The sequence below is a fragment of the Microcaecilia unicolor genome, chromosome 13 (assembly GCF_901765095.1).
Source record: "Microcaecilia unicolor chromosome 13, aMicUni1.1, whole genome shotgun sequence".
Classification (NCBI taxonomy): Eukaryota; Metazoa; Chordata; class Amphibia; order Gymnophiona; family Siphonopidae; genus Microcaecilia; species Microcaecilia unicolor.
Window position 1 is genome coordinate 94,619,959 of NC_044043.1, and position 22,840 is coordinate 94,642,798.

The window sequence follows — 22,840 nt, forward strand, 5'->3', positions numbered from 1 at the left end:
TAAGTTTGTACCTGAGGCAATGGAGGGTTAAGTGACTTGCCCAAGAACACAAGGAGCAGCAGGGATTTGAACCGGCCACCTCTGGATTGCAAGACTGCTGCTCTAACCACTAGGCCACTCCTCCACTCAGCAACATAGCAACATTCCATGTAGAATCTCAAATAGTAGCAATGTTCGATGTTCCACTGCACTAACCACTAGGCTACTCCTGCAGTGGCAACATTCCATGTGGATGCCTGCCCTTGTAGATCAGCAATGTGGCTGCGCAGGCTTCTGTTTCTGTGAGTCTCTGACGTCCAGGACGTCAGACTCACAGAAACGTGGCGGATGTGCAAGGGCAGGCTAGTGGAATAGGGAGTTCACAAGGAGCAGCAGTGGGATTTGAACTGGCCACCTCTGGATTGAAAGACTGATGCTCTAACCACTAGGCAACTCCTCCACTCCCAATGTGTTGCTTTCAGGAGTGGGGTTACATGATATATTTTTTCCACATACAATTCATTTGATAACGGTGTTCTGTACTAATTGTAATCTTCGGAGATCTTTTACTCGGAATCTATTGGAAAGAGGGTTGGGATAGTCTAATTAGCTATTAATCAAGAAGTGAACCAAGATATTTAGGGCTGATGGTTGTAATGGTGGTTTAATAGAGCAAATCAATCTGAGCTTAAAGAAAGATTTCTTTACTACAGCTCCGACCTGTGGTGTGAAACAAAGAGAACGGTCAAGAGCGCACCCAGGATCTTTGTAGCTAACCCCAAGGCAACAGGAGTAGGACAAAGGCAAAGAACAATAGGAGTTTGGATGAAGGCCAACGGTCTCTCCCGGAACATAGAGAAATGTCCATTATTAAGTTTTCAGTTTGAAGGCGTCTCTTTCCTATTTTGAATGCGGTGAGAAGTTTAGGATTCATTTTGGATTCTTCACTATCATTAATCATAAGACTTAAAAGTTTAATCTCTGCAGAACATTTTCGTTCTTTGATGCAGAGGTTTGTTATGCCCCATTTGGATTACTGTAATGCCGCCTTCTGTGGTCTTCTCAAACGTCTTTGAGGCCATTACAGGTGGCCTAAAATTTCTGCAGCCCAGGTAATTGGAGGTACGAGTAGGCTGGCTGATATCACTCCACAACTTAATAAGCTTCGTTGGCTTCTTATTGTTTAGCGCTTTATTTATTTAATTTATTGATTTTTGATATTTATGTCCCACATTAGCCCGAGTAGAACTCAGGTTCAACGTGTCTTACATAAGAATTAGAAAAGCATGAACGTGTTCAAAATATATTAAGAGAAAGTAAAATACATCATATAATAATGTTAGACCACTAGAGTTAGGAACAGATGTAATTAAATTCTTGGGGGCCGGATATGAAGCAGCGCTAGGTGCTTAATTAAAGTTTTAATGTTAGTGTTCAAGGTTTTCCATAATGATGCCCCATTAACTACTGTATAAACTTTGAAAGTTTATCGTAAGGTCTTCTAGATGTCCCTTCTTTTCGGCAGGTTCGTCTTGAAGATCATTCACGCATATTTTTCATAGTAAGACCAATGGGCGGAACACCCTTCCTCTGGAAATGCGCCAAATAACTTCATTATTAATGTTTAAAAACCAGTTTAAAACATATTTGTTTCATGAGGTATTTTCTTAAGGGGTTTAATTAAGCCATATGTAAGGGGGGGGGGGGTTAGGCTTGCATGTTAATTGCAATCAACATGTTAATTATTAATCGCGATTTTAAAAACATTTATTGCGATTAATAATTGACCAGCGTCTCTCCCTACCCTCCCGGATTGCCAGCGGCTCTCTCTCCCCGCCTCCAGCCACCAACGTTTGCACTTCTCAAGCATGCTCAGTTTGTGCGTGAACTGGGCATGCTTGGCGAGTGCTGGCATTGGCCGTTGGAGGCACCCTGCTGACTTCATCGCTCTTGAGGCAGTACGAGGAGGAAGGGGGCCACTTTGGCAGTGGATTTCTTCGACTGGTGGGGCTCCCCCCCCCCAGCAAAGGTATGATATCTAATGTGGGGTGGGGGAGGGAGAAGAAACGCGTTTCCCCCCTCCCCCCCTCAATGGACTGCCGACTTTAATCGTGCTATTAAAAATTTTTGATTTGTTTTCTAAATTCTAGTTTTATTTCTTTTTTTAATTGTATACTATGTTTTTTGGTTTTAGGAGTGTTAGTTATAACCCGCTTAGATGAGCTGGATAAGTGGGATCAGTGGTGTGCTGGAGCGGGCTCTCACAGGCTCGCGAGAGCCGTTTGCTAAGTTTTTAAGAATTTTGGGAGCCGGTTGTTAAAGTAGGCCTCCCCATGGCTACTTTAACAACTGACTCCCAAAATATGGGCTTGGGCCCCCTCCTGAATTCTCTTTTACTTTGCTGGCAGTGATGCTGGCCCCACCAGCCAAGTAAATAGACTGCTGCTGCTCCCCCCTGCTCCTTGTTTCTGACTCTGAGCATCAGGCTGGGACTTTTCATGCAAGCGCAAGAAGGTTCCATCATGCTGCTCAGAGCCAGAAACAAGCAGCAGAGAATGGTGACAGTCCATTTATTGGCTGGTAGGGCTCGGCAAAGGTATGCCTAGCGTGCCCGCACAAGGGAGGGGAGAGAGAGGCATGTATTCCCCCCAAAAAAAGAATTTCAGGGCCGGCTATGCCCGGAGAGAGAGCCCGTTGTTAAAAATTTACCAGCACACCCCTGAGTGGGATATACATTATTCATGCTCACATGTGATGGTCCCTTTTTCGGTTAAAGGTTCTGAACGATGGAATATGTTTCTTCCACAGTACCTCAGATTACAAACTTCACAACAGCAGTTTAAAGCAGATCTAAAATCATTTCCTTTTTACCGATGCATTTTCAAAGTATGTTGTTTTCTTTTTCCTCTCTCCTCCCTCGGGCCTGGAGGACAAAACAGATCCATATTGTGCTGAGCTGTCCCTCTGTCCTATCAAATATTGTAGTTCATTCCCTCCAGTCTGGGATGTCATATCTACCTTTACAGAGGTGCCGCAAGAGGCAGAAGTGAGGGGGCTGCGCTCCTTCCCCCAACGACCCTGTGGGACCACCAAGGATGTAGGTAAGCCAGGGGGTTTACCTTCACAGTTGGGGGGAGGGGTGTCTTAATGCGGGCTGGGGAGAGAGAAGGAGGGAAAGAGGGGACATTGGTGGGAGGGGGCTCAGGGACTTAAATTTTTTTTTCTTTTTTAAAGTTATGCAGGTGACGGCCCGATATTCAGAGCTGGCACCTGCGCAGCAAAGCAGCCTTATTTAGGAAATCTCTTGAGCTGTCCTAAAATGAAGCCGCTTAGGTATGTGGTTGCCTCACCCACATAACCTGGGGCTTCACCCCAGTGCCGCCCCCTGCGCTCCCCCTGACCTGCTCACTTTTTATTTGGGCGGTCTCCGGGGATATTCAGTTAAGTGCTGCTGAATATCTCTGGATAAGGCGGCGGGAAGCTATTTAAGTGGACAGGAGACGCTCCAGGCCCCGCTTAAATCGCTACAAGTATTGGACTCTTGGAATACTAGCACTTACGCGTGTAAGCGTACACATGCCCACGAAAATGGCAGCAGGACGCTATTCCGAATACCTGCTTAACTTCCATAGCGTGTATTTGAAAGGGGACGTACACAGGGGTGGGGCTCCCAGTTATGCGCATCTAAGTTACTCACGTCCCTGCCGCATTCAGGAGCTCACGCTTGCGCCAGATTTATGGCTGTGTAACTGCGGTGCATACATTATAGGTACGCTGATGCTAGTATTATATAATGGAACCTGGGCGTGTCCTCGGGTCACCTAAAGGGAGGCATCCGCTAAAGAACTGGCTTCATCGAGGCTGAAGATGGGAAGAATGAGGATTTATACGTTTACTGGATGCTGCTAAATGAACAAATCATTTGGAAAATCCCCTCTCCCTCCTAGAATTTCTTTCCAACATTCCACTGGGTTGAAAATAAAAGCTATGGAAAATGGTTCTCCAGATGATATTCCACAGAATCTTAAAGTATCAGATTCTGTTCTGCATCCCTTTTGCAAATACGATGTGACACGGGCTTCTCTTACCTTTGGGGATCAAGTGCTTTCAGATTCACAGACTCTACCTAAAAGGAACATGGATAACCCTGTCCTCAAAGCTTGGCATCCGGTGCAATCACTATTATTATCCAACTCTTTGCTATATCCCTAGGTACGACCTATGCGGGGAGCTTATGACAGGGTCAGGATTGGCACAAAGCAGGGGGCAATGGTAGAAAACCTAGCTTGAATATCATGAACTCATGGGCGAATGCATTTCAACTCAAACTCAACTCAGAAAAAACACACTGTCTCATCCTCTCATCTCAATACAGCACGAACAAGCCCAACAACATAAACACAGCTGACTACACCCTCCCCATCTCAGAAAGCCTGAAAATTCTTAGCGTTACAATTGACCATAACCTCACGCTAGAGAACCAAGCAAAATCTACAACAAAGAAAATGTTCCACTCAATGTGGAAACTCAAACGTGTGAAACCTTTTTTCCCCGAGGGAAGTATTCCGCAACCTGGAACAATCCATGGTACTAAGCCATCTAGACTATTGCAACGGAATCTGTGCGGGATGCAAAGAGCAAATCATAAAGAAACTCCAAACTGCTCAAAACACAGCAGCCAGGCTCATATTTGGCAAAACGAGATTCGACAGCGCCAAACCCCTACGAGAAAAACTGCATTGGCTCCCAATCAAAGAACATATTGCGTTCAAAATCTGCACCCGGGTACACAAAATGATCTACGGTGAAGCGCCGGGATACATGACTGAACTCATAGACCTACCAACCAGAAACACTACAAGATCATCACAAACTTACCTAAATCTCCAGTACCCAAGTTGCAAAGGCCTAAAATATAAAACAACCTATGAATCCAGCTTCTCCTATTGTATATAAGCACTCAACTATGGAACGCATTACCAAGCACCGTGAAAACAACTTATGACCACTTAAACTTCCGGAAAGCACTAAAAACTAACCCGTTCATACCTTAATGATCCAACCTAAATGCCTGAACCCTGCAACACAACGAAACCAAAACCATACTGGAAATAACTAAACCCTTCCTCCTCTTTACGAGCCCCAAATGTTTTTGTCTCACATGAACTTTACCCTACTACAACGTCACTCTGTATTTTGTTCATACCAGAATTGGCGATCGCCTAATGGTATTATGTAAGCCACATTGCGCCTGCAAATAGGTGGGAAAATGTGGGATACAAATGCAACAAATAAAAATAAAAAACACACAGCCTGTGGCATCCTTTGCTCTTGCTCGCTGTAAATCGAACAGTCCTGGGTTGCACATGAGCATCACCATACTGGGACAGACCAAAGGTCCATCAAGCTCAGAATCCAGTAGTGGCCAATCCAGGTTGGGAGTACCTGGCAAAATCCCAAACAGTAAAACAGATTTGTCACCAAGAAACGCAAACCCAGGTACCAGGAGCTACTCATTACTACACCTACAAATCCATCTACACAGCTGGATTCCAAACTCAATCCCCAAGGCCTTAAGAAGCATTAACAACCATCTATATATAGATAAATGTCTCCAAAACAGGATTCGAAAAATACCGATTTAGACGTTTTTGTGAAAAAAGCGTCCAAATTCTGCCTTATGCCACTTTTTAGATGTTTTTCTCTTTCAAAAATGAGCCCTTTTATGTCATGTCTCTAATCAGTCCTCATCAACTATCTCCATCGCCCTCTTCCCTCACCTCTCACCCCGCCACTGACCCTGTGCTACCTGTCTGACACTAGTCACTGTCCCCAAAATGATCCATGTCCTTTCTACAGGTTAGGCAGCAGGGGATTACCTTACAAGTAGGATAACCTCCCTCCCAGCTCTTCCCCACCACCTTCTGTCTAAGATCACTTTTAGCCCCCCCCCCCCCTCCCCAGGTCAGATCACAGACTGTACATTTCTTCTTTAAATCTGAAAAAAAAAATCCAAGGTAGACGTGACCCTGCTAATGTCTGACCTCCCTGCACTCGCCCACCCCCCCACCAAAATCCAACAGCAACAAAAACATTCAGAACTTAAGGATGGAGAGCAAACCAGGAACAGCTGTGAGATCTCAGCGTTTGTAGAGGATCCCGGAGGGGTGGGAAGGTCACCCTCCCCTCAAGGCTCAGGTTACCAGGCTGAGAGTCTGGTTTCTGGTGAGTCGGCCAGAGGGGAATTCTGGCATTTTTCTATTCTTAGTGTGCCGAGGCGGCTGTGGAGCGAGGGGGGGTCGGGCTTGGCACAGTGACCCCAGATGCATCTGAGCTGGCTGTGGGTGGTGAGGAGGGGTGAACTGGTAAGAAGCTGCAGGCACTGGGCAAGCGGTATCAGAGCAGTACTGGGTCTCCAGAAAAAAAATTCTTCAGCATTTCCAACCACAGCCCTGGCCAGTATAAAAGTTTGAAAGCCAAGGCAAGGGAGGGAAAGGCACATCCAGCTGGAATCAGAGATTGTCTAGGCACTATGCAACAGCTTGCCCAAATTTCTCCCTTCACTTATACCCCCTGCCCCTCACCCACTCAATTCCACCCATTCTCAGACAGAAAACTACCACCTATCTCTGAGCTCCACCAATACGCCCAATCCTAGAAGCGACAGGTTGTGGGTGTCCCTGTGTCCATCCCCTGAGCCTCACCGATCCTAGAGGTGACAGGCGCTGTATCCCTGTGCCAATTCCCCGAGTCCTGCGGTCCTAGAAGCGACAGGCTGTGTCCCTGTGTCCATCCCCTGAGCCTCAACGATCCTAGAGGTGACAAGGCGCTGTATCCTTGTACCAATCCCCCAAGTCCTGCGGTCCTAGAAGTGACAGGCTCTGTATCTCTGTATCCACCCCCTGATCCCTTCAGTACTATTTATTTTATTGATTAGGATTTCTTTACCACCTCTTTGAAAGAATTCACTCAAGGCGGTGTACAGTAAGAATAAGTCAAACATAAGCAATAGACAATTACACCAGCAAAAATATTCAAACAACAATACAAAGTATGGCACCGTTCACTACTTACAATGTCAACACAATACGTAATAGAACATTTTAATTGGCAGTGTACGGTAAAAGTGAAGATAGTAGAGGTGACAGGCGCTGTATCCGTGTGCCAGTCCCCTGAGTCCTGCGGTCCTAGAAGCGACAGGCTGTGTCCCTGTGTCCATCCCCTGAGCCTCAACGATCCTAGAGGTGACAAGGTGCTGTATCCGTGTGCCAATCCCCTGAGTCCTCCGGTCCTAGAAGTGACAAGCCCCTGAGCCAGTACAATCCCTCTTCTCATTTTCCTCCCACAGCCAAGGGTACAGGGGTGTTACTGCAGTTTCTGACCTCTAGAAGGGAATGAATTCATTATACCTGTCATGGCTCCAGGCAGCCAGCTAGGCATACAACAAGCAGTACCTTTTAGGGTCTTGCGGCCAGCGGCAGACATTAGTCACCGGCCTGGTTTCTTAGCCCTTGAAGCCCGGCAGTTTTACAGCATGAGATTTTGTAAACAGTCTGCTTCCTTCCCGGCTCTCCGCAAGCTTCGGCTCTTAGTCAGATACCACCAGGGTCTGGTCTCCTGAAAGTTTTGGCCTGGGACATTTCTTCCCAGACCTGCTCTCCAGCCTTTCTGGGTGGGGCTCTTAATCAGGGATCCTGGAAGCTGTCCAATTTCTCATCCCATTGGCCTTCCCTTTCTTATTGGGCCGCCTGCAAAAAGATTCCCTGGGGTTGAACTACTGAACCAGGAATCAATGGGGGCAGAGAGATCTTTTATCTTAGATTTAGCTCACACCTTTTTCAGTGGTAGCTCAAGGTGAGTTACGTTCAGGTACTCTGGATATTTCTCTGTCCCTGGAGGGCTCACAATCTCTTCTTCCCCCACTTTCCGTCTCTGTTGACAATGCCCTCATCCTCCCCGTCTCTTCAGCCCGCAATCTCGGAGTCATTTTCGACTCCTCCCTCTCCTTCTCTGCCCATATCCAGCAGACAGCTAAGACCTGTCGCTTCTTCCTCTATAATATTAGCAAAATTCGCCCATTCCTCTCTGAACAGACCACCCGAGCCCTCGTCCACTCGCTCGTTACCTCTCGTCTTTATTGCAACCTTCTCCTCGCTGGCCTCCCGCTTAGCCACCTATCCCCCCTTCAATCTGTCCAAAATTCCGCCGCACGTCTTATCTACCGCGTGAACCGATACTCTCATATCACCCCTCTCCTCAAGTCGCTTCACTGGCTCCCGATCCGCTACCGTATACAGTTCAAGCTTCTCCTATTGACCTTCAAGTGCACTCAATCTGCTGCCCCCATTACCTCTCTTCCCTCCTCTCCCCCTATGTTCCCACCCGTAACCTCTGCTCTCAGGACAAATCACTCCTTTCTGTACCCTTCTCCACCACTGCTAACTCCAGACTCCGCCCCTTCTGCCTCGCATCACCTTATGCCTGGAACAGACTTCCCGAGCCCATACGCCATGCGCCCTCCCTGCCCATTTTCAAGTCCTTACTCAAAGCCCATCTCTTCTCCCTTGCTTTTGGCACCTAACCACCTTCCCCATTCATGATACCTACACTGACTACATAGTTCGTAACCTTTAGATTGTAAGCTCTCCTGAGCAGGGACTATCCTTCCCCATGTTTAAATTTGTACAGCGCTGCGTAACCCTAGCAGCGCTATAGAAATGCTAGTAGTAGTAAGTTTGTACCTGAGGCAATGGAGGGTTAAGTGACTTGCCCAAGATCACAAAGAGCAGCAGCAGGATTTGAACCGGCCACCTCTGGATTGCAAGAGCGGTGCTCTAACCACTAGGCCACTCCTCCACTCCTTTTTGAATGCTTCAGTTCTCCCCTTCCCCTGGGATTGTGAATTTACTCATCGTAGGTGCTGCGTCAGATCCTAGGGGAGGGTGTGGACAAAAGGTTCTGTGCCCAAAAGACGCTTAAACTGCCCCAGTGCACCAGAAGCCCCGAGGGCAGTACAGAGCACAGCAGTTAAACTTGCCCTCAGATAAACCCTGTGTTATATCTACACTACATGGAGAGTAATTCTCAAAGCCATTTCTTCACCTAAATGCCAATTTCGCTAGGCAGATTGGCTTAGATGAAAAGCTAAAAAGTCCATACAAGGAGGATCATAACACATCCACTTTCAGCTGCACTATGTACATAAGTACGTAAGTATTGCCATACTGGGAAAGACCAAAGGTCCATCGAGCCCAGCATCCTGTTTCCAACAGTGGCCGATCCAGGTCACAAGTACCTGACAGAAAAACAAAGAGTAGCAACATTCCGTATAGAACTGCAAAGAACAGCAAGATTCTAGAATTCTAAAGAACAACAAGATTCCATGCAGAATTTCAAAGTGTAGCAACATTCCATGTAGAACCTCCAAAAGTAGCAAGATTCCATTCAGAATCCTAAGTACATAAGTATTGCCATACTAGGACAGACCGAAGGTCCATCAAGCCCAGTATCCTGTTTCCAACAGTGGCCAATCCAGGTCAGAAGTACCTGGCAAGATCCCAGAACAGCAAAACAGATTTTATGCTGCTTATCCTAAATGGTACTCTGTAATTACACGCCCAGATGGCATGGTGCGTAATTATAAGAGGGGTGTCACAGGAGAGAAGCATGGGCGGGTCTGATGCTAGGGTCCACCTTGGGAGTCAGAACTCAAGAAAAAGATCTAGGTATCATTGTAGATAATACGCTGAAATCTTCTGCTCAGTATGCGGCAGCGGCCAAAAAAGTAAACAGGATTCTAGGAATTACTGGGAACGGGATGGTGAATAAGACCGAAAATACTAGAATACCTCTGTATCGCCCCATGGTGCGACCTCACCTTGAGTATTGCGTTCAGTTCTGGTTGCCATGTCTCAAAAAAGATATAACGGAATTAGAAAAGGTTCAAAGAAGAGCCACCAAGTTGATAAAAGGGGATTGAACCCCTCATATGAAGAAAGACTAAAGAGGTTAGGGCTCTTCAGCTTGGAAAAGAGACGGATGAGGGGAGAAAATCCTGAATGGTGTGGAGCAAGTAGAAGTGAATCGATTTTCACTCATTCCAAATGTACAAAGACTAGGGGACACTCAAGGAAGTTACACGAAAATACTTTTAAAACAAATAGGAGGAAATATTTTTTCACTCAACGAATAGATAAGCTCTGGAACTCTTTGCCGGAGGATGTAGTAACAGCGGTTAACATATCCGGATTATAAAAGAGGTTTGGACAAGTTCCTGGAGGAAAAGTCCATAGCCTGCTATTGAGACACACCAGTAGTGTTCCTAGATCTGCCGCCACTTAGGACAGAGCGCTGCCGCACCCCTCCCAGTGCATCACCCCACCCAAATCACGACCCCCCCCCCCCCAAGGAGCATCATCTCCACCCCCCTCCCTCCCCCAAGTGAATCGCTCTTACCTCCTGAAATGTAGGGAGAAGTGCGGTTGTTGGCTCCGCCGGTTCTCTGCCCCGGAACAGGAAGTAGCGTCAGTAGGAGCAGAGAACCGGTGGAACCAACAGCCATGCCGATGCTCCCTGCACCCCCTTGCAGCATGCACCTGGGGTGAACCGCCCCCACCGCCCCACCCTTGGTACACCACTGAGACAGACATGGGGAAGCCACTGCTTGCCTTGGGATTGGTAGCAGGGAATGTTGCCACTATTTGGGTTTCTGCCAGGTACCTGTGACCTGGATTGGCCACTGTTTGGAAAACAGGATACTGGGCTAGATGGACCTTTGGTCTGTCCCAGTATGGCAACACTTATGTACTTAGGATTCTGAATGCAATCTTGCTACTCTTTAGGGTTCTAAATGGAATGTTGCTATACACTTTGAAATTCTGCATGGAATCTTGTTATTCTTTGGGGTTCTACATGGAATGTTGCTATTGTTTGGGTTTCTGCTAGGTACTTGTGACCTGGATTGGCCACTGTAGGAAACAGGATACTGGGCTAGATGGACCATTGCTCAGACCCAGTATGGCTATTCTTATGTTCTTATGAGCCACAGGCGAGAACAACATTTACATGGCCAATTATATGTGTCATATTTAGGTGTAATCATTCGCACAAGTCATACACCTGTCGTGAATGTTCACGCCTACATATAGGCATGCTGAAGCTGGTTTACAGTAATATTAGGGGCCTAAACGGAGGCTCCCTGTTATACAACCGCCTCCTTATAACACCTTTCTGACTAAAAACTATCCAAAGGGGTTTACACTCAGATTGCTGCCGACCCACTGTGCTTCCTCGTGCGCGACGTTCCACTACTTGGTATCTCTCACACTTACAGCTGTTTTTCACCATCTGATCTGTCACTGGGCCTCGTACTATGAACCTGTAATGGTGCTGGAAGAGCGGTGACACAGAAACAGAGCGGGCTTTTTTATGATTCAGGTGTCAAAGTCTGTGGCCACGGCCTTGCCTTTCTGGGATGTCCTACCCCTCCAGCCAGAACAGTCTTCCCCTCCGTAAAGTTCTCCGTTCCCCCTCCCCCCCCCCTTGCTTTTATCAGCCCCATCTCAGAGCAGCAAGGCTGCCAAGCCTGCTGAATGTGCCAGGAAGCATCCACCGCCACTAATTAGGCAGGAATTAGGGCAGGCAGTGACTGTTTAATGCTAATGAATAGACACATTAGACGAGGCATCAAAGTGCGAGAACTGATAATAAGCCAGTGTCAAACATGGAAAAACACAGTGACAAGCTTCCAAGGGCGGGTGAAGATGAGCCCCTGCTAGGGGAGACTCAGACTCCTTTCTGCTTAAGGACAGAGATGGTCTGCTCAGGTCCACGAAAGAGGATTTGGAAAGGGGAAAGGGAAATGGGACTTAATATACCTCCTTTCTAAGGTTTTTGCAACTACATTCAAAGCAGTTTACATATATTCAGGTACTTATTTTATACCAGGGGCAATGGAGGGTTAAGTGACTTTGCCCAGAGTCACAAGGAGCTGCAGTGGGAATCAAACCCAGTTCCCCAGGATCAAAGTCCACTGCACTAACCACTAGGCCACTCCTCCCACCAATAAGAGCCAACCTTATCAGTGATGTCACAATGGCTTGATTGCCCAATACTTGGCTCACTTCTGATATTGTGATGTCATAAGGGAAATGGGACTTGATATACCGCCTTTCTGAGGTTTTTTGCAACTACATTCAAAGTGGTTTACATATATTCAGGTACTTATTTTGTACCAGGGGCAATGGAGGGTTAAGTGACGTGCCCAGGGTCACAAGGAGCTGCCTGTGCCTGAAGTGGGAATTGAACTCAGTTCCTCAGTTCCCCAGGATCAAAGTCCACTGCACTAACGCTCATGCCTTCTTCTGTAGAAGTAGCTTGAAGTACACTGGGTGTTTTCCTATCCCGGATAACCAACTGGTTGACTTAAGACAGAGAAAAGGTGCCACATATCTCTATACTCAAAGTTTCAGCGCCACTATCCAGATTTGCAGCTAGCGCTGAAAACCCGTTATACATTTAAATAGCGCAGATGGTGTTTAAGAGAAACCCCAACCACAAAGTTTAAATATCAGCCGGCCGATATTCAGAACGGCTCCTGGCTGGTTAAACAGCACTTGACCAGCTATCTGCAAATATTCAGAAGTCAGCGCAGAGCGGCTAACCGGCTATATCACCCATATTGGCTCCCACTTAAAGAACGTATTGCGTTCAAAATCTGTACCCTAGTTCATAAAATTATTCACGGCGAGACCCCGGTATACATGACGAACCTCGTAGACTTACCAACCAGAAACGCAAAACGATCAGCACGTACGTTCCTGAATCTTCACTACCCTAGCTGCAAAGGACTAAGATATAAATCAAAATATGCATCCAGCTTCTTCTACAAAAGCGCGCAACTCTGGAATGCCCTGCCGACTGCCATCAAAACAATACACGACCTAACAAACTTCCGAAAGTTGTTAAAAACCAACTTGTTCGAAAAGGCATACCACAATGATCCATCCTAAATACCAGACAACGAACCCCCCCCCCCCCCCTGGATATTCAGTGCTGGCCACCGGGAATGGCCCGGCATTGAATGGCGGGGTTTAGTACCAGTGTCGGGCAGACAGTGCAATGCCTGGCACCAGCTGAATATCGGCCGGCAGAGCTTTTATTTTTTTTCTAATTAAAAACTATATATCAGATATTTTATGCTGATGCACCTCCAGATATAGAACTTGTGAACAAATGGAGACAGTGCATGCAGATGTCTCTCATGAATATTCATTGTGGAAATCCTGAAACCCTGACTGGCTGGGATGCCTCCATGACCAAGATTGAGCTTCTTATCTTTCCCCCTAAACCAACCTCTCCTCCTCCCCCAATTCTCTATTTCTGTGGATAACACTCTCGTCCTTCCTGTCTCATCAGCTCGTAACCTTGGGGTCATCTTCGACTCCTCCCTCTCCTTCTCTGCGCATATTCAACAGACTGCTAAAACCTGTCGTTTCTTTCTCTATAATATCAGCAAAATTCGCCCTTTCCTTTCTGAGCACACTACCAGAACCCTCATCCACGCTCTTATCACCTCTCGCTTAGACTATTGCAACTTGCTTCTCACAGGTCTCCCACTTAGCCATCTCTCTCCTCTTCAATCTGTTCAAAATTCTGCTGCACGACTAATATTCCGCCAGGGTCGTTATGCTCATATTAGCCCTCTTCTCAAGTCACTTCACTGGCTTCCTATCCGTTTCCGCATACAGTTCAAACGAGTGGACTCGTAAAAGAACATTTTTTTGGTTATTAATTATTATTAATATTATTTATTGCATTTGTATCCCACCTTTTCCCACCTTTTGCGGGCTCAGTGTGGCTTACAATATGATATGAATGATGGAAGTACAATTTGTTACAACTTGGTTATGGATTACATTGTGAAGAGTAATGCGAGACAATCAAAGTATTGTTGCAGAATATAACATTGGATCAAAGCTTTGAAACATTGGAAGGAGACAGCGGGAAGCTAGAAGGGCATTATGTGTGGTATACATATATCTGTGGATAAAGGTATGAGTGAAGTTAGATTACGGGGGTGAGAGTTCAGAAATGGATGTATTGATGCATTAGTGAACAGTGAGTGTGGACTTTATGTGTTTTGGTTTGGTTGGCGCTATTCTATTGGAATGAGTTGCCAAAAGCAGTCCGAGGAGAGGCGGATGTTACGAAATTGAAGGTTTTATTAAAAACTTTGCTTTTTATGCAAGTTTTTTTCTGATGGAGAATAGTAGATGTATGATACAATAGGGACTCTGCAATGTGTCTATCATAACTTGTTTTGGTGTTTGAATGGACACGGTGTGTTCGTGTGAGTGTTGTCTTTTGCTTGGGGTAGGCGTTCTATATATTTTGTTTATTCATGTTTTATTGATTATGTAAACTGCTTTGTACTACATAAGTTAAGCAGTATATTAAGTTTATTAAACATAAACATGGCTGAGATTCATAAAGGGGGTGAGTTGCTGTCATTCACTGGTCTTATCTTGTAATCAGATGATGAAGTAGATTCGAGGCTTGAGTGTAAGAAGGCTGCAAGTCAGTTCCTCCACATAGACTTACAGAAAAAAATATAGGGGAAATTCAGCAAAGGTCACCCAACGTTGAGTGCGTAATTTTGGCCACTGATCCAGATCCGCGTGCAAGCTAAAACGGCCAATTACTGGCTTTAACAAGCACTTCATTGGCAGGAATTAGGAGTGACATGTGGATCTGCCCTATGCTCTGTTCTATAACATGTGCGCATAACTTTCACAGCGTGTGACTCCAAAGGGGGTGTGGCCACGGGAAGGGTGTGTGCGGGTTGGGGTGTGATGTTATAGAACACCTGCATTTCTACGCCTTACTGCCATGACTTGGGCGCCAGAATTTACACCAGCTTTCAGCAGGAATACGTACGAAATACATAGTAATATAGAAACATAGTAGATGACGGCAGAAAAAGACCTGCACGGTCCATCCAGTCTGCCCAACAAGATAACTCATATTTGCTGCTTTTTGTGTATACCCTGCTTTGATTTGTACCTGTGCTCTTCAGGGCACAGACCGTATAAGTCTGCCCAGCACTATCCCCGCCTCCCAACCACCGGCTCTGGCACAGGCACAGACCGTATAAGTCTGCCCAGCACTATCCCCGCCTCCCACCACCAGCTCTGGCACAGACCGTATAAGTCTGCCCAGCACTATCCTCGCCTCCCAACTACCAGTCCCGCCTCCCACCACCAGCTCTGGCACAGACTGTATAAGTCTGCCCAGCACTATCCTCGCCTCCCAACTACCAGTCCCGCCTCCCACCACCAGCTCTGGCACAGACTGTATAAGTCTGCCCAGCACTATCCTCGCCTCCCAACCACCAGCCCTGCCTCCCAACCACCGGCTCTGGCACAGACCGTACAAGTCTGTCCAGCACTATCCCCGCCTCCCACCACCAGCTCTGGCAAAGACCGTATAAGTCTGCCCAGCACTATCCCCGCCTCCCAACTACCAGTCCCGCCTCCCACCACCAGCTCTGGCACAGACTGTATAAGTCTGCCCAGCACTATCCTCGCCTCCCAACCACCAGCCCTGCCTCCCAACCAGCGGCTCTGGCAAAGACCGTACAAGTCTGTCCAGCACTATCCCCGCCTCCCAACCACCAGTCCCGCTGCCCACCACCGGCTCTGGCACAGACCGTATAAGTCTGCCCAGCACTATCCCCGCCTCCCAACCACCAGCCCCACCTCCCGATCTTGACTAAGCTCCTGAGGATCCATTCCTTCGGCACAGGATTCCTTTATGCTTATCCCACGCATGTTTGAATTCCGTTACGCTAATCTACTGTTCTGCGCAGAGCACCCTTTACAGAATACCGTCCTAGCAGGGGATCATCACGGCGCCAACTTTGAACACCAGTTATTGAATGTTCCCAATTGTTTTCCCAGCAGAGCAACCAGGACCTTCCAAACCTAGACCTACGGTTCTAGAACAAGATCCAGAGGCTGAAGGAACCACAAGAACGAGTTACATCATCCAGCCTCCCGAGGACAACTCTTCCACCCAGGACCAGCTCATCATCCACTTTGCTTCAGAACCTCAGCAGCCCTGAGCACCTTTGGCAGGAGTAAATGCTTGTGCAGAAAGTTGGGCGCCCTTTGCAGAATACTAGCTTAGAATGGATCATCCTGGCGCCCAACTCTGAGCCATTTTACTGAATTCCCCGCTATACCCCAGATTCTATATAGTGGGACCAAAGTTGTGCGCAAAAATCCGGTTGTATTCTGGATCTGCGCACGCAATTTAATTACTTGAACCAATCAGCGCTGATAATTGCTACTTAGCAAGCAATTATTGACGCTAATTGGCATTAGTTAGAATTTACGCGCCCAACTTGTTAGGCGTATTCTGTAAAGTGATGTGTGTAAATTCTAATGTGCGCTGTTAAAAAGGGGGCGTGGCCTGCCAAAAATCTATGCGTATGGTTCTAGAATATACCTGCTCTGTGCCCAACGTAGGCGCCAGTTTTTACACCAATCTTCAACCATGCTACGGTTGATACCTACTGCTCAACAAGTTTCAGCTTTTGGCTAATCAAACCCCCATTGTTATATTTAGCAAGCATTCAACTGATGTACATAGGTACATAAGTAATGCCAAACTGGGAAAAGACCAAGGGTCCATCAAGCCCAGTATCTTGTCCCCAACAGCGGCCAATCCAGGCCAAGGGCACCTGGCAAGCTTCCCTAACGTACAAACATTCTATACATGTTATTCCTGGAATTGTGGATTTTTCCCAAGTCCATTTAGTAGTGGTTTATGGACTTGTCCTTTAGGAAACCGTCTAACCCATTTTTAAACTCTGCTAAGCTAACCACCTTCACCACGTTCTCCGGCAACGAATTCCAGAGTTTAATTATGCGTTGGGTGAAGAAAAACTCTCCGATTTGTTTTAAATTTGCTACACTGTAGTTTCATCGCATGTAATGGGTTTGGGTGACGACGGAGAGGGAAAGGGAAGAACCTTACCAGCTTGGTTGGTGGTGATGTTGACAGACGCAAAGTGCGGTGAGAGGGGGCTCTGGTCAGTCACTCCGTTCACAGCTTGGATCTCGAAGGTGTACTGCGTGTGCGCCAGCAGATCGTTGATGTAGACATGGGGTTCTGTCAGGCCCAGCTGGCGGGGTGTGAACTGCACATTGTCGCCGCAGCGCGTGCAGGCTCCCCGTCCCGATCCGCAGCTCTTGCAGATGATATTGTACACCAGGTCCTCCCGGCCGCCAAAGTCCCGGGAAGGGATCCATTCCAGCATCAGCGACGTCTCATTCACGCTGGAAATCACAGCCTGGGGGGCCGACGGGATGGCTGAGGGAAAAAAGGAAAAAGAGAAAGACGGGGGTATTAGCTTAAGTGAATCTCAAAGCACAGTCTGACGCCTCCATCCAGCAGTTCCATCTGTGTACACATCTGGATGTGTGCACGTCACTTTAATGTATAAAATGGCCTCGTGCACTCTTCACAGTGGTGTTAAGTACTTGTACTTTGGTTAGGTCTACAAAATCTGCTGAAAACCCATGGGGTCAATATTTAGCCAGCGGCAACGAGCATTTTTAAAAAACTGCTACAGGCATTATTCCTAGATATTCAGTACCAGGCCAAGTCCAGGTGCTGGCATTGAACATCTGGATACATATAGCCAGCACCCCGACATAACAGACAATGACAAAAAAAACCCTCCCCTCAAAAAACCCAAGACAAAATAGACTGTACACAAAACAGGGCAGGGAAACCTCCTTAATCAAGCTGGATTATCTTGTCAAGCAGATTTATGATTCTCACTAGATACCAAGTGTGGATAGTGAAGTCAAGCCGTAGGCAGGTGCCAGGACTTTCAAGTGACAAGCCGTGGACTTTCTCAGTAAATCTATTTCATCAGACCCTTTTGTCAGGAGTCTATTTTCTCAGGGACTTTTATGTCGGGAAATTTTTTAGTTTGGAAATTTTTTGTCTGGTTTTTTTTGACAGGGTGCCCATGTAGCCGGCTATCTCTTATGCGATTAACTGCAACATTTTTTTTTTTTGCTACATTTGTACCCCGCGCTTTCCCACTCATGGCAGGCTGAATGCGGCTTACATGGGGCAATGGAGGGTTAAGTGACTTGCCCAGAGTCACAAGGAGCTGCCTGTGCCGGGAATCGAACTCAGTTCCTCAGTTCCCCAGGACCAAAGTCCACCACCCTAACCACTAGGCCACTCCTCCATTCAGCACTTAACCGCACAAGCGACACCACATGAAGATAGGGCTGACTTTTATGTGGTCCGATTTGCCAATTAAACTTTGGTGGTTAAGTGCTGACTCCACCCACAGACCGCCCACAAAATGGCTGGCTTTGGGCTTAGCAGTCTGTGGTGATTTTCACTGCTTAAGTGTCGCTGAAAATCAGCAGATGGCCCCGAACAAGCGATCTAACTGGCCAGGAGCCATTTCTGGCCAGTTAAATTGCTTTGAATATTGACCCCCATATGACCTGTTCAGTGATGTGCAACACTTTCCCCATTATGAAAACAGAAATAGAACCGGATCAGCACGAACATACCTAAACCTCCACTTCCCAAACTGCAAAGGACTCAAATACAAAGCAACCTATGCATCCAGCTTCTCCTATATAAGCCGAAAATGGACGTGCGCTGGTTTTAATTTTGCCACATGTCTATTTCCGGCCACAACAACAACAACAACAAAAAGCCTTTTTTCCAGGTGCGCTGAAAACTTGACCTGCGCGCATCCAAAACACATGCCTACACCGGCGCAGGCCACTTTTCGGCGCGCCTTAGTAAAAGGGCCCCTATGTAACAAAAAAATGTGAACTATCGCCACTGGGGGATGACTTTACAAATCTCCTTTAAGGTTTTGTAAGATTTTGATCGGTTGGGTAGAATGAGAGCGTTACTTTACATGTGGACGCCATGTTTTTTTGATAAATTTGATATGTCTGGAGCTTACAAAGCTGGGCACTTTTTCCGTCCCTGCTCCAACTGAATGCTGCCCGTCTCATCTTCCGCCAGGGTCGCTTTACTCATACTACCCCTCTCCTCAAGACCCTTCACTGGCTCCCTATCCGTTTTCGCATCCAACTTCTTCTACTAACCTATAAATGTACTCACTCTGCTGCTCCCCAGTATCTCTCCACACTCGTCCTTCCCCTACACCCCTTCCCGTGCACTCCGCTCCATGGATAAATCCTTCTTATCTGTTCCCTTCTCCACTACTGCCAACTCCAGACTTCGCACCTCCTGTATCGCTGCACCCTACGCCTGGAATAAACTTCCTGAGCCCCTACGTCTTGCCCCATCCTTGGCCACCTTTAAATCTAGACTGAAAGCCCACCTCTTTGACATTGCTTTTGACTCATAACCACTCGCCTCCACCTACCCTCCTCTCTTCCTTCCCGTTCACATTAATTGATTTGATTTGCTTACTTTATTTATTTTTTGTCTATTAGATTGTAAGCTCTTTGAGCAGGGACTGTCTTTCTTCTATGTTTGTGCAGCGCTGCGTACGCCTTGTAGCGCTATAGAAATGCTAAATAGTAGTAGTAGTAGAACAAATCACCATTGCGACTCAAGTTTGAAGCCAGTGGTCCTGCATTTTGGAAACAGCTCAGAGACTTCCTTTTGTTTAAGGCCTTTTTTTTCTGCTTTGATTGATTCTTGTAATCGGTTTGATTCTGTTTTTGTGTTTTTGCTGAATGTTTTATTGTTTTTTTATGAATGCTTTATTATAATTTGCTCTAGATAAGGAAGGACTAGAAGGAAACAATAAATGTAAATCTGCATTGGATGGCTGAAGAATGGCCACATGAACGATCACATACTGTGTGTTTTGGTCGTGGTATGGAACTAAGTTTCTATTGCATAGACAGTGATTGATTTCATAGGCGCCAACTTTCCAATGGAAATTATCCCTTCCTGGACACTGCCAAAGAGTTTTCTCAATACTGGGGGTGCTCAAGCATCCACAGCACTGGTGAAATGAGTCTGCGTCAGGAAATTGGAATAAGTGCTAATTAGGGATTGCGAGAATTTTCGCTTCGAGCCATAATTGTGGCCAAGTTAAACATTTTAAAATCATGGTTGTCCATAAAAGCCCTCTTGCTTCAGTCTTGGAGAGGGGAGATGATACAGCTTATGAGATTTGAAAGGTTGGAAGCAAAACAACAACCCCCCCCCCCCCCCCCCCCCATAGAGAAACAATTCTATCGTAGGTGGGGCCCCTTTTTGGACACATTGACTCCTAGAGCACGAGGCCATTTATTGAATATGTGAAAAGTAAAGCACGGACTTGATTAACAGGTTAAGAGACTGAGTTACCTCCGGGGGGGGGGGGGGGGGGGGGGGGGGGAAGGGGATGGGAGGTAAGGAAGGTTAAAGAGTTGGAAGATCAGTTGTTAGTTGCATAATGTTGAATGTATATGTTTTCTGAAAAACTCAATAAAAATCATTTAAACATAAAAAAATGAAAAAGTAAAGGCTATGTTAATAAAGTTTGAATTGTGAGTAAGGGGAGAGGCTTTTCTGGCCTGTTTGTAGGGTGCTCTATTAACCACAGACTTCCGAAGCCTTTTCTTGATCCAACACAAGTATCCCAAGGAACTGAACGTGAGCTTTTAAGACCATAAACGCTCTCTCTTGCAGAAATGTGGTCACACTGGGAGAACATTTCCTACAGGTCCCAAGAAAAATGATCTAGGGCCTGATATGCAAAGGATTAGGGTCACCATATTTTGTCCCGCCCCCTTTCACACCTGCCCTGCCCCCTTTCACGTCCTCGCTCTGCCCCTGTCACATTTTCCTCTCCCCCCTGTCACACACCCGTCACCCTCCCCTTACCTTACTACTGCCCTGGTGGTCTAGTGACCTCTTTGGGGCAGGAAAGAGCCCCCCCCTCTTTCCTGCCCGGAGCACTGCCCTGCATGCATACTTCCTGTTGGTGATCTCGGCGCTGATTCAAAATGGCCGTCGAGAGTTGAAGTCTCGTGAGGTCACGTCAACTCTCGGCGGCCATTTTGAATCAGCGCCGAGATCACCAACAGGAAGGATGCATGCAGGGCAGCGCTCCGGGCAGGAAAGAGGGGGCTCTTTCCTGCCTCAAAGGCGGAAAAGGTCACTAGACCACCAGGGCACTAGTAAGTAAGGGGAGGGGAGGCTAGCAATCTGCCCGTTTGTCCGGATTTCTGGACAAACGGGCAGGATGGCGGTGCCTGTTTGTCCAGAAAGAGGACATGTCCAGGTAAATCCAGACATATGATAACCCTACAAAGCTCTGACCCTTATAATTGTAAATGGGTCCGAGTGCATAACCTTTTACTCAAAATTTCACTAAACTCCTAAATTTAGGAGCATATAAAGTGGGCGGTAACAGGGCAGATTTAGGGCAGGGAAAAGAAGTTGGAAGCTTAGCACTGATTTTCAGCACTAGGCTCATAAATCCAGGCAAATGAATGGGCAGGTTTAAATTTATAAGCAAAACTTGTAAGCTCCAAAGTTAAGATGAATTTTTAGCTGAAAACTTAGGCTCCTAAGTTATGAGCCTAACTGAGGAGTAAAAATTGAGGAGCTCAACATTTTCTGAAGATTGGACCCCCAGTTTCCTCCAGGAGTGACACAGCACCAAGCGATCTGGTGTCCAAGAGACTCGAGGGCCATCCACTCATTATTCGCACACCTTTGCACTGTGGCTTCTCATCAATTTCCAAACAGAACAAAGCAAAGAGCTAGAACCCCCCCCCCCCCCCCTGAATTAGGAGGTCCATTGGAAACCAGGAAACTGAATCACTTGGGGAAAATCTTAACCAGGGCCGGTCCTAGGGTCTCTGGTGCCCCCCTGCAGACTATGAGTTGGCGCCCGCGCCCCCCTCCCCAGCACCTCCTTTCTCTCTTCTCCCACCCTGCCCCTGTCCAGCGATTCTCCTTCGCCCCCATCCCGCGCCACTCTTGGTGCTTTAAATCTTTAATTTACCTCCGTTCCAGCAGCCGCGTCATTTGAAAGCCCTGCCCCGTCTCTAGCCTTCCCTCCCTTCGTGAGTTTGTTCCCTCAAAATCCCGCCCTCCAGGAAATGACATCAGAAGGCGGGACTGAGGAACGAACTAACGAAGGGAGGGAAGGCTAGAGACGGGGCAGGGCTTTCAAATGACGCGGCTGCTGGAACTGAGGTAAATTAAAGATTTAAAGCACCAAGGGCGGCACCCTTGAAGGCAGGCGCCCCCCTGCGGTGCTTACCCCGCTTACTGGGTTTGACCAGCCCTGAATCCCTCAGAAACTACAATAATCTGATTAATTTTCCAAAGATGACAGCTGCTTGCCTTCCTTAAGCAACCAATGGAGCAGCAGGCTGTGATACTGGGGAGCAGGGGCACAGCCAGACCTCGCAGTGGGAGGGGGGGCAGAGCCCGAGGTGGGGGGGGGCATATCTTGGTCTGCTGCCCCGCCGCAGCCCCCCACTTCGCCACTGCCACCCCCACCGCCTTGCCACCCACCCGCTGCCGTTTCACTAAAAGGAGTATGCTAGATGTGAGGGGAAGACAGAGCGGGGCAGGCAACGTGGTGAAACCGGAGACCGGTTCTGGACAAGGCTTCAGCTGGCGGGGGTTGGGGACTCCTGCCAGCAAAACCAGGGGCCCAGAGAAAATTTGAGGGGTGGCCCCACGTAGCTTCGCCCCTGCTGAGCAGAGCTCAGTTTGGTGACAGTGAGTGTGGGATCCATGAGACTGTGATGCTGGGGAGAGCTCAGCTTGGAAATCTCACACCACAGAACCGCTGGCAGTCTATGAGAGAGAGCGCCATGTGTAC

At 47.3% G+C, this 22,840-nt stretch overlaps 1 protein-coding gene across 3 annotated transcripts in view; it reads right to left on the reverse strand.

Moving 5' to 3' along the window:
* Positions 1–22,840, reverse strand: part of EPHB2 (EPH receptor B2) — a 482,074-nt gene that overhangs the window by 66,836 nt on the left and 392,398 nt on the right. For all 3 annotated transcript variants that reach the window (XM_030222384.1, XM_030222385.1, XM_030222383.1), the window contains exon 5: positions 17,020–17,355. In XM_030222384.1, the coding sequence (XP_030078244.1) occupies positions 17,020–17,355 (336 nt within the window). The remainder of the gene's footprint in view (positions 1–17,019; positions 17,356–22,840) is intronic.